The sequence below is a fragment of the Rattus norvegicus genome, chromosome 4, assembly GCF_021556685.1.
Source record: "Rattus norvegicus strain SHRSP/BbbUtx chromosome 4, alternate assembly SHRSP_T2T, whole genome shotgun sequence".
Classification (NCBI taxonomy): Eukaryota; Metazoa; Chordata; class Mammalia; order Rodentia; family Muridae; genus Rattus; species Rattus norvegicus.
In genome coordinates, this window is record NC_141537.1 from 106,431,642 (window position 1) to 106,443,946 (window position 12,305).

At 43.9% G+C, this 12,305-nt stretch overlaps 1 protein-coding gene and 1 long non-coding RNA gene across 6 annotated transcripts in view; one reads left to right on the forward strand and one right to left on the reverse strand.

Annotated features, from left to right (window-relative positions):
* Dnah6 (dynein, axonemal, heavy chain 6) overlaps window positions 1-1,871 on the reverse strand; it is a 213,022-nt gene extending 211,151 nt beyond the window's left edge. The window contains 2 exon segments of the mRNA NM_001419792.1: window positions 618-853; window positions 1,786-1,871. Coding sequence (NP_001406721.1) covers window positions 618-845 — 228 coding nt within the window. The 5' untranslated portion in view covers window positions 846-853; window positions 1,786-1,871.
* Window positions 1,872-2,991: 1,120 nt separating this feature from the next.
* On the forward strand, window positions 2,992-11,794 carry LOC120102311 (uncharacterized). 5 transcript variants are annotated; one of them, XR_015686697.1, is made up of 6 exons: window positions 2,992-3,337; window positions 3,510-3,635; window positions 6,923-7,185; window positions 9,346-9,521; window positions 9,841-9,931; window positions 11,423-11,794. It is a non-coding gene; the product is annotated as an uncharacterized LOC120102311 (long non-coding RNA). The 5 variants fall into 5 exon arrangements; XR_015686698.1 differs by having other exon boundaries at window positions 3,174-3,337; window positions 3,537-3,635; XR_015686695.1 differs by lacking the exons at window positions 2,992-3,337; window positions 3,510-3,635 and adding an exon at window positions 5,637-5,696 and having other exon boundaries at window positions 6,900-7,185.
* Window positions 11,795-12,305: the final 511 nt, after the last annotated feature.

Below are 12,305 nucleotides of genomic sequence, written 5' to 3' on the forward strand. Positions count from 1 at the left end.
AAACCTTCATCGACATAGAAAAATGTAATAAAATATGATATTTAGTTTAATAAAAAGTATTAATCAATTGTAATATGATTTATACCAACAATATGAGTCACTGTAAATCTGTGTGTCTAAAGTAAAGACCTGTTAGCATCTAGTCCATAAAATGTGTGGGTGTGGACATCCTCGCCTCCATTAGAAGCAGGAAGAATAGTTCTATCTTTCTGGAGGACAACTTTTTTTTTCCCAAAGCACTTTTCAAAGTTATACTGGAGGTAGAGGCAGGCAGATTAATGTAATCTCAAGGCCAGCCTGTTTTGCATAGCAAGATCCAAATCAGCCAGGAACACATAGTGAGAACCTATCTGAAAAACTGTGTTTGTGTGTGTGTATGTGTGTGTGTGTGTGTCTGTGTGCTTGTGTATGTGTGTTTGTGTGTGTATGTGTTTGTGTGAGTATGTGTATATGTGTTTGTTTGTATGTGTATGTGTATATGTGTGCATGTATATATGTGTTTGTGTGTATGTATGCTTGCATGTATGTTTTTGTGTGTGTGTGCATGTATATGAATGTATTGTATGTTTGTGTGTATATGTGTGAGCTGCTTGCTTGGGGTTTCCTTTTTAGCTTACCAGAGGCTCCAGTTTCACAGGCTGCTGTCGCTTTCTGGTCTTCTCCTGAGCTTTCGTGGTGTGCCTAAATACCAGGGTTTGGGGTTCAGGTTCATTTTCTTTGAGAGATGCATAATTCAGAACCCCTTTTGCTCTTATTTTGTTTAGTCTGGTAAGCACAGGATTTTCTTCTTCCTGGTTTTCCATGCTTTTCAGGTCGATTTCATTCTCTGTGCCTTGGAAAGCCATCCTAATTCCTACACAAATGGGATAAAGAAACGAAAAAAAAAAAAAAAGGATGTCAGGTTGGATAAAGTAACTGGGGAGAGACATAGGGAGCGGAGAAAGCAGTAAGGACTAGGGAGAACTGAATTCACATGCTTCCCCTCAAAGAAAACCAGTCAAAGCTCTTGCTCAACAGAATGCTTGAACTGTAGGGATAGCAATTGAGACATTTACCTGGCTTGAAGAAGCCCTGGTCTGGGGCCTGCAGTGGCTTGGATTTGGAAAGATGAAGAGAAGGGTGTTGGATACTACCTTTCTCAGATCTGAGTACGCATAACATTTCCAAGGAATTTGTCTTTTTTTTTTTTAAATGCAGGTAAGGGGTCTGGGAAGATGGCTCCATCTGTAAACTGCTTGCTACACAAGTGTCTTAGTGTTTCTATTGCTATGATAAAACACTGACTAAATGCAACTTGGCGGGGGAAAGGGTTTGTTTCGTCTTACAGATTGTAGTCTATCTTGAAGGGAAGTCAGAGCAGGGACTGAAGGCAGGAATTGAAGCAAAGGCCATTAAGGAACATTGCCTACATTTTAATCTAGCTAAGTGTCAATAGGAATCAAAAGCCTTTTATGCAATTTTAACTTCTCAAGTAAGCCTATTAGAAACAAGAGGTCTTGATTTTAATAATGTGCTTTACCTAACAATCATTTCAATACATAATGGTGCTGTGTAAGGCAGGGTTAGATCTTATTTTATACCTGGCGTTTACTGAACAGGACAGGTCTAGATTTGAATAGTCAATATGAGGTCTTGGGCAAGCCTAGTATCTCTAGTTCTCGCCTTCCTGTCCCTCATGATAGTAAGCTATCACTCACTGAATCCATCCTTTCTGAGGCTTTCCATGCCTGGGGAAGCGATGCTGAGTGTCTGGCTCTCCCCAAGGCTCAGTTCCACTGGACTCACCAAGCGGTTCAACAGCAGCGTTCCTGAAGGGTCTCCAGAGCCCCAGCAATACCTGGTCTGGGAAAAGAAAGCCTAGTCCCAAGAGAAAATGTTTTCCGTTGCTTAGCAACCACTGGGCCACCAAGGACGCTTACTGCGCCCGAGGAGGAGCCGGCTGGTCACTGCTAGCCAGTCTCGCGGAGCTGCCCTCGCTCTCTCCCCAGCCTGGAGCGCGCCAAGTAATTGAGCCAATCGGTGTTACCAGAGCGTTTGACGTCATTAGTTGTCAAGGAGCAGGCGCGACCCGGAGGATTCCACCTCTGGAATGGAAATCTCAGGCAGCTAGGACAGAAGGCTTAGGAGGTGCGGTCGTTTTATGTTTTCCTTTGTTTCTGGACGGTCCATGATCTGCAACCCAACCTTCTGCAGGAATCTTTTGTCTTTCAAGATGCTTGAGTCTGGCTTGACGTTCGCCCACATCTTAAAATCTGGAGGTGAAAGATTCAAGAGCCTCAGAAGGTTGGGTGGACCCTGTCAGGTACCTTGGGGAACTGCTTCAAGGATTGGCAGAAGCTGTTTTTCAACCCCCAAAATGTTTTTACCTACAAAATGTCGTGATCACCGCTGAAACTACTTTCTTTTTCTCCTCCCTCTTTTACCATGCTCATACCTTAGATGTCCACCCCCTAACAGAAGCCGAGAAAACAGCGTTTAGTATGCTCCTTTGACCCTTCTCTCTTCAAGTAGATTATATGGAGCTGGAGTATAGATTACAGATCACTCAGTCTACCTCTCCTCACACACCACCTGAGTATCGAGCTGACATTCTGTCTCTTGCTATATGGAATTTTCAGGGAACATATTACAATTTTCATAAAACATTTTATTTTGTGCACGCATGTGTGCATGGTGTGTGTGTGTGTGTGTGTGTGTGTGTGTGTGTGTGTGTGTTTCAGTTCCCTCCTTCCATTATGTGGATGCCGGGGCTGAAAGTCAGGTCACCAGGCTTGGCAGCTGCCTTTAACTGCTGAGTGATCTGACTGGCCCTAGGGACTGTTTTATATAAACAAAAAATATATATATGCATGCATGCAATTTGGCTTTTTAGAAGCTCTTAAATTTAACATGACACATTTTATGAGTACACACTAATTTAGCAGCAAAGGTCTTATTAAATGACGAAGGTCAGATGTTAGGAGAAAGATAAACAGGAAAGACCCATTATGCATTCTAAGGCGTCCAAGCAACACGGAGGATAGAATTAGAAAGGCAGCCCTGGGGGTTGGGGATTTAGCTCAGTGGTAGAGCGCTTGCCTAGCAAGCGCAAGGCCCTGGGTTCGGTCCCCAGCTCCGAAAAAAAGAAAAAAAAAAAAAAAAAAAAAAAAAAGAAAGGCAGCCCTGGACCCAGAGCTGATCCTTGGGAAGTCATAAAGCCTCGGACTCTCAGCCCGTCTCTCCCTATTTTTTGGCATTCTGCACATGTCCTTATGTGGGGTGCTGTCCCTTCCCAGACCTTCAGTTCCCACCATGAACTTTAGGCTGCATGCAGTGTGCTGGAGAGAGCTTCAGGCAGGTAGGATTTTGTACTTAAACAAGACCCTTGGGACCCGCCAAGACGGAAGGGGGAGGGGGAGGGGGACGGGGACGGGGGGGAGGGGGGGAAGGGGGAGGGGGAGGGGGACGGGGGAGGGGGAGGGGACGGGGGGGGGTGCTGAGGTGCCACATTCCACTCTCACCACTCACAGGAATTTCAACTTTGCCCCATTTGGCAGCACATCTGGACATCATCTGGCCTCAAGGCTTTTGACCTGGATTTTTCGGGACTCCCGGCCCGCTGTTTATTCACAGTTTGTTCAAAACAGCTCACCACTGTGTGTAACTTGCTGGTATTTTTTTAAAAGAGGGCAGGGATAGCTTGATTTGTTGTTGTGTTTCTATTTCTAGAATTTTAAAATTTAAAATACTGGTCTTCCTTCACTTTAAATGATATTTATTTCCAAACATATGGTCTTGTCTTTGCAGATAATATGCTAAGGCAGAAGTTAGAGGTAGTGATTTTAAAAGTTCAAGGTCATTGTTGATATAGAGACTTCCATTAGCCTAGGGTACTTGTGTCCCTGTCTCAAATTAAATTGATCAGATGAAATATACAATAGAGTTCGAGACTTGTCCCTGATGGTGGTGGTACTTGCCTTTAAACCCAGAACTTGGGAGGCAGAGGCTGGTGAATCTGTGAGCTTGAGACCATCTTGGTCTACAGAACAAGTTTTAGGACAACCAAGGCTACACAAAGAAATCCTATTTCAACAAAACAAAAGAAAACAAAATAATAGCAAAAAACCAAAACAACAGAAAACAAACAAACAAAAAGACTTAGAACAAATATAAGAAATAATGTGAAATATGTCACTAATTTTTATATTCATTATACAAAGTGACAATATTTTAGGTAAATTGGGTTAAATAAAAATATATAACTAAAATAAGAAAACATAATGTGTTAATACCAGTGGATTTTCTTTCTTTTAAAAACATTACATGAACATTTTATTTATTTATCTGTTTATTTATTTACTTCGTGTGACTGCACGAGCTGCCAGGGCACACACGGGGAAGTCAGTGGACAACCCTGGAGAGTTGGTTCTCTCCTTTCACTACCTGGGTCCTGGGGATCAACCTTCAGGTTTTCAGGCTTGGTAGGAAATATCTTTACTCTCTGAGATGGGTCGCCCGCCCCTCTGATGGTTCCAAAAATTGTGTTTTCCATTCATGTTATTTGAATTCAGTGAAAAGCAGAATATATTGACATTCTTTTGGAGAAAATGAAGTATCTCTTTAATTTTTTATTTTCTTTTATGTGTATTAATATTTTGCTCTCATGAATGTCTGTGTACCTCCTGCCTGCCTGGCGCCCTAGAAGGTCAGAAGACGCTGTCAGATCCTCTGGAACTGGAGTTACAGGTGGTGATGAGCTGCCTTGTGAATGCTGGGAATCGAACCAGGATCCCCTAGAAAAGCAACCAATCCTCTTACTACAGAGCCAGCTCTCCAACACCTGTATTCATAATTTTATAATGTGACAAAATTAATTTTTGGTAGTTTATTATTGCCTTATTTAGGGTTCCATTGCTGGGAAGAGACACCATGATCAAGACAGCTCTTATAAAGGACAACATTTAATTGGGGCTGGCTTACAGTTTCAGAGCTTAGTCCATTATCATTGTAGCAGGAGCATGGTAGCATGCAGGCAGACCTGGTGCAGGAGAAGGAGCTAAGAGTTATGCATCTTGATTCTAAAGCTGTCTTCCAGGCGGCTAGAAGAAGGATCTCAAAGCCCACCCCCACAGTGGCACAGTTCCTGCAACAAGGCCACACCTACTCCCAAGGGCCACACCTCCTAAGAGTGCCACTCCCTGGGCCGAGCATATTCAAACCACCACATGTATCAAGCCTAAAAAGAACCATAAAGGGCAGTAGTTTCTCAGGTTTTCAAAAGAAAATAGTATGTGAAACGGTATCTGGCCCAAGAGATGGTCTAGTGGTTAAGCAGACTCGCTGCCACAGCTAACAACATAAGTTCGATTCCCCAAACCCACACAACAGAAGGGGAAAGCTGATTTCTGCAAGTCTCTCTGACCTCCCCGACCACATGTACAAAATAAATAAGTATTTAAAACTCTTTAAAAAGAAATTATGTCTGTCCTATGACAGTGAAAGGAAGACGGAGGGCGAAGTGAGCAAATCTGAAGATTTATGGCCACAGTCCATTTTCTCTCTTTTTTTTTTTTTTTTTTCGGAGCTGGGGACCGAACCCAGAGCCTTGTGCTTGCTAGGCAAGCGCTCTACCACTGAGCTAAATCCCCAACCCCCACAGTCCATTTTCTTTATGAGGCAAGAGGTAGGCGGAAGGAAGGAAGAGGCGTCATAGAATGGTAAGGAGGATTTAAATTTCAGGTCCCGTAAACTTCCGGAAATTGAGTTCACGGTTGTGTATACACATTGTTTTCTATAGATCTGATCAATTCTTAAAGGAGTCTGTGATCTATTTTTCCTCAGAACTGGGAAGGTGGCCTCTAAAGTGGGCTTTCTCTGAGCTTTGTTGGGAAGGAGGGGGAGCCTTGCTTGGTTTTGTAAGGATTCCTGATGCATAGTTTGTTCCTTTGGTGACATCTTGTGGTCACATGAATGTACTACAGAATAAGTTTGGAATTGTGGCTCTGGAAGTTTGTAAAAGAAAACAAAACTGGTAGATTCGTAAAAAAAAAAAAACTTGAGAGATTAGTTTCTCAGAAGATTATTGTATTTTCTTTTCTTACAACGTTGAGGCGCTATATATATATATATATATAGTGGATGTTCTGTCTTGGGTAGTTGTATTCTGGGAATTTAAAGCTTTAGCAAGGGAAGCATTCTCTCTTCCTCAGATGATTGCAATGTGCCCGCAAGTCCCAGAACCTCTTCCTTAAGTCCTTGCTCTTCATAGTGTGATTTTTGGGCCAGTAGCATTGGCGTCATCTGGAACTTGTGAGATACACAGGCTCCTACATCCTGCCTCCAACTCCTAAATCAGCCAGCATCAGATTTCGAAAGCAGCTCCTCCTGGATGTTAAATTTTAAGGGCCCTCATGGAAAAGGGTCTTTAGAGTACTCAGGTTAGGAATGGTGCCCAGCAAGTAGGCATTTCCTTTGCTCCCTCCCTCCCTCCCTCCCTCCCTCCCTCCCTCCCTCCCTCCCTCCCTTCTTCCTTTCTTTCTTTCTTTCTTTCTTTCTTTCTTTCTTTCTTTCTTTCTTTCTGTTTTGGTTTATGACACAGTGTTTGTCTATGTAGCCAGTTGGCTATCCTGGAACTCTGTAGACCAGTGTGGCCTTGAACTCAAGAGATCCACTTGCTTCTGCCTTCTGAGTGCTGGGTTGAAAGGCTGTGCCACCATGCCTGGCTGGGTTTCTCCTACAGAACATGTGTTACTTTATGACCCTGTGGGAAGACTTTTATTGTAAGAAATCCCATCTGTGACAGAGCCATCATCTCTCTCCTGCAGTGTCCCGACGATCTCCTTCAATGCATTTGAGGGCAATAGTATTATTTTTACTTTTCTTCTTTGAGTCCTCACCCTCCTATACATCCTGTTTCTTAGGTTTACGTACAATGCTTTTGCAGAACTTTTCCTGGTAATTCCACAATAAAAATGGCTGTGAACTGAGGGTGACCAGTCTTCTGATTGCCAGAAAGCGACGAGGAGCTACAAGAAACTCTAAGAAGAAGCATGGTTCTTCCCTGTTTGTTATGTCACAACGTATCCTGCCCTGCCACTGTCCTGCTCCTGCCCTGCCACCGCGGCTCGCTCTCTTCTGACTGACCACCCACACCTCCGGGCATCCTCGCATGGCAACGTCGTTCCTTAAAACGAAGACGCTCCCCAGGTGAGTCCTCTGAAATGCCAGTCTCAGCATTTCACTCCATCACCCATCTGTGGGCCTAGGGCTGCTGTGCGTGTCAATGGCACTCCATTCTGGCTTCCTTCAGGTCATTTGACCTATGTGAGCAGCTACCCCACCTTTGGGTGGCCATTTCCTATAGATCAGAGTTTCTCAACCTGTGTGTCATGTCTCCCTTGGAGGTCAGTCACATATCATATATTTACATTATAATTTCTTTCTTTCTTCCTTTCTTTCTTTCTTTCTTTCTTTCTTTTTCTTTCTTTCTTTCTTTCTGGTTTTATGACACAGTGTTTGTCTATGTAGCCCCTTTGGCTGCCCTGGAACTCATAGCAAAATTACAGCTATGAAGTAGCAATGAAATAATTTTATGGTTGGGGGTCACCTCAACATGAATAACTGTATTCATGGGTCACAGCACTAGAAAGGTTGAGGGCCACTGGTGTAGGGTCTTTCAGAGATGTTCAATGCCAGCTCTTTTACAGTCCTCTTTACTTTGGAATCGAAATCACCTAAACTTGGCAAAAACTTTATGCCTACAGATTATACAGTGCTTCAGAGATAATGTTGCAATATTGGTTGATTTCGAAAGCTGTATCATGGAGTTTGAGAGATTGCTAAGCAGTGAAGAGCATTTAGAAGACAGGGGTTCACATCCCAGTACCTACACAGCAGTTCAAAACCACCTGTAACTCCAGTACTAGGAGATCTAACTCATTTTCTGGCCTACAAGGGCAGCAGATGTTCATCTGCTTTTAAAACCATTTGATCAAAGGCACAAGGGTATTTATGTAAGGAATTTGTTCCAAGCCTTTTACAGAGGGTGTGTTCAAATAAAATATAATATAGATTGATATAACCAATAAGGTAATGAGGTGATGCTATCTGTATTAAATGGATAGTGTGTTAAATACAATTAATGAAACAGTCACAGATATACATTACCCCATTTTGTTAAAAAGAATGCTATACTGTCTATACAAACATATAAAACACAGTCTATCTAAGTATAGCATCTAGTTTATTCAAACAGTATAGTATAGAATCCATACATATACATGTCTTGTCCATATGTAGCACAGAGCACAGGTCAGCTAACTATATCCTAGGTTGAATTCAGATTGCTACCTGGTTTTATAAATAAAGTTTTATTGGGTCAGTATGCCACTTTGTTTCATGTCTGTTCACAACTGGTTTTGTCTTCATCAGCAAAGGGCCCTGATGCATATTTGTTGAATAGGTTCTGATCATTAAGCTCCTTCAGAACCACTGAGACCAGCAAGACCTTCACAGATTTGTTTTGTGTGTGTGTGTGTGTGTGTGTGTGTGTGTGTGTGTGTGTGTGTGTGTGTGTGTTCTGTCAGAGCATAGCCCCTGGGAAGCTCTAGCAAGCTAGACTTGACCATCCATCCTTGATAGGTCACTTAAATGAACAAGTAATGGTAAAAAGCAGAAAGGTGAATTTTACTCAACGTAACTGCACTGGATAGAGGAGAGAAAGAAGTCCAGGACTCCTCAAGTCCATATTCAAGGTTCCGACACGACGCTTGGCTTTCAATAGGAAGTAAGAGGTGTGTATAACTAAGCATTCCTGGCCAAGGTGTGATTCCGCCACTACTGTCTGGGCTCCCGGCTCTCCTGAGTGGCAGTCTAAGTCTGAACCAAATGAAAACTCTTTCTGGGAGACAGGCTCCCTCTCTGGCTAGCTCCAGCCTTTCCTTCTTCCAGCATTAGATTCCGTGGGAAATTCCAATTTTCTGGGGGCCACTTGTCTAAATACTCTGATAGGCAAAGAAGACTAAAAGCAAGTGTCTCTTCAGAATATTCTCACCCCTGCTGAGGTGGTTACATACAGAACAGTTTCCTTTTGGTACACACCTCTCCTGTCTACTCAGTGTTTTGTCAACTGTGTTTACAGTGAAAGAAAACCCCTCCTTTCTTGCCATGGGAAAGGCAAACAGCCACATAGACCTAGGAGGTTGCCAAGTTTTGTGGACAATAAAAGGGCAAGCTAGTTAGCTATTAACCAGAAGACAACATAATTTTGCTCCATTTTGACCTTGATGCCTCTCTTTGCAGAAGGCTTTTTCCCTGACATTTCTGCCACTGGAGGTAAAGCAGATTTCCCCTTCCTTTCTCTAACAGGATCCAGGCAGCAGTGGTTGGAGTCTGGGCATTTGGATCCCGGCAGCTTGAGCTAGAAGCTACAAGCCATGTGGCAGTCAGCCGATCTGGGCTGGGAGGGGCTGGAGGGGAAAGATCAAAAACCTGATGATTAATCTCGGCACCATGCTCTTTACTGATGGCCTCTTAAAGCACTGGCATCCTTATTATTTTATATGTAATGACACAGAATTGTGGAAATATTAAGAACTTTCGGACAGCTTGAGGAACATAAGGGTTGTATGAAGACTAATGGGGAAGAAAGAGGTAATTTGCGGTAAAGAGAGGGGGTAACTGCCATTTATTACAGTGAAGAAATTCCCACTTTCTCCAAAGTTGGTAGTGTTAAAAATCACCGTTTTAACTTAACAAACAAACAAAACAAAAATTAATTTGAAACAAGGTCTGACCATATATCCTAGGATGGCTTGGGATTTATCTCAGACTGGCTTTGAATCCTTGACCTTCCTGCCTCAGCATCCCAAGGGCTGGTTGTCTGGCCCCAAAAGAACTCAGGGCAAATGCCTAACCACGGTGCCAATTAGCATACCAAAGCCAGCTTCACTCGGTAAGTTTGGCTTCTCCCGCCTCTTCTGACCCTGCCCCTTGGCTTCTCCCAGCTCTTCTGACCCCGCCCCCTACCCTAAACCTTTCCAGCCCAGGGGCTCGCTTCTGCATCTTCTCCTTCCTTTATAACCCTTCCATTTCAGCTCTGCATCATCTTGGTTCTCTGCTCTGACTCCTTCCTCTCTTGGTCCTCTCTCTCACTCTCCTTTGCCCTCTCTCTCCTCTTCTTTTCTCGCTCTCCCTTCTTATCTCTCCCTTCATAGCCAGTTCAGTCTGTTTTCTCTCCTTGCTCTGGACTCTTCCAGATGCCTCTGTCTGTACTGTTCTCTCTCTCTCTCTCTCTCTCTCTCTCTCTCTCTCTCTCTCTCTCTCTCTCTCATCTACATTCAAACTAGGAAAAGAAAGACTCTACATTGCAAGAGAGGAAATGGGCAGAGAGAAAACGGGCAGAGTTCACTAGCCCAAACCGCTCCACCTAATGAAGAATTGGACTTTTATGTAACTATCTCCTGCTTTGGAGCTCATTTGCATAGTGTGGGCTTTTCTGAGTATGCACTGTCTGTTTTATGTAGTTCTGCATATAACGTCATTAATCACGTCTCGTTAGCCACTTAAAGTTCCACCAAGCTTTGTGTGTTTTAGTATCACGGTGAGGCATAGGCCACCCTCAGCTGCTCTGCGACGCCTTTGCCAATGGTTTCGGCCAGTTTTAACCAGGTGTGTGTGTGTGTGTGTGTGTGTGTGTGTGTGTGTGTGTGTGTGTAAGAGACAAACAGATAAGGGGGAGGGGTTCTTCCTATATAACTCAGGCTGCCCTTAAACTCATAATCTTCCTGCCTCATTTTCCCAAGTTCTGGAGTTACAGATATGCAGCACCACTCCTGATATGTGAGTGAAGATTTAAACAGGATGAACGGCATGGCAAACACTTTCAAGTTTTTGTTTCCATCTCTTGGAAATAAAAATCTAGAGGTCAGAATCCAGGGAGAAAGTCAGGAATCCACTTTACACAACCTGAACTATTTGCAAGTCCCACCGATGGCATGAGGGGCGGAAGGTGTAGAAAGTCCTGCAGATGCTTATTTAGTGGGACAAACAGATGCTCTAAGACCAGCTCTGGGCATGAAGGGGAACAGCTGAGTTGAATACGGAGCTAGGCCACTTAGCAAGCACTACGCTTGGCATTATGGGAAAGCTTCACTATTGGGCAGAAACCGGAAGAAAGGGAAAGAAAGCTCATGCTGGGAAGGCGGGGAAAGGAGGCCTCCCTTCCACCCATGCACGCACGCAGGCAGTGCTCTGTGCTGCCTTGTGTACACAAGGCACCGTGCAGCTTATTGATGGCATCGAGCAGTTCATTCTTGCTCAGTCTTGTTCTACCTTTTCTTGGTACTTACCCGACCTCCAGCCACGTGGTGCGAACCCCAGAGCCCAGAAGACCAAGAAAATTCCTTCTTCACGGTCCTCAACAAGTTCTCCTTCATTCCAACAGAGTCAGACCCAGGCCAATCGATTTTTGCCACCAGAGGAGTGCGCAAAAAGATGGGAAAGGGGCAGCTGAGACTTCACTATGACTGGAAATAATGAAATCTCCCTGCGAAGGTGTCAGTAATGCTAGCCTTCCCTCTCACTAGACAGTCACAAGGTGTCTTTTCCCCACCTCTATTCCCGGGCAGGGGTGCTGAGGTGTTAGAAGAAGCCAAGTGTGAGCCTGTTGCTGGGACTTTCAGCAGGAGTCAATGGTTGTATGAGGACGAATCCCACCTCCTGAGAATCCATGGCTTTATCTGAAAATCTAAAATTTGTTTTGCACCCTGTAAACATATTGTTACTTCAAAATAAAGTCTTTTTTTTTCACTCCCAACCTTTGTTGTCTTTTTGTTCAACCTGTCAAGATTGTGTGAGCTGATGGCGTAAGGTGAGATGGGAGGGAGTGGAGAGGGGAAAGACAGAGACAGAGAACTTGAATCAGCCTGGATTCAGCCCATTCAGCCTTGGGGTTGTGCTGTGGCTTGTTCTGTCTCTCTGAGGCTGCTCTTGGGATGAAAAATGATCCCCAACCTTTCAGAGTCATCTCCTCTGTTCTTCCAGTGCTGATGGTCTGTCTGGGTTGAGGTGTTTGTAATTGCTGTCACTCAGTGTTCCTCTTCAAGACCTCAGACCAAGAGGTTTCTCCATGTTTGACATCTGGATTAGTAATAGTGACTGAGGGCTTAGGCTGGCTCCTCACCCCAGAGGCCACAGTTCCTCTTGGCTACAAACAGGTTTCCTTCCCAGTGTGCATGAGTCACTGCTGATGGAGCAGTTCTCTCTGTAGAAGGCCATTGTTTTAAAAGTCATTGTCATTTTATTTAATAATTTTTTCTGGAAAGTTC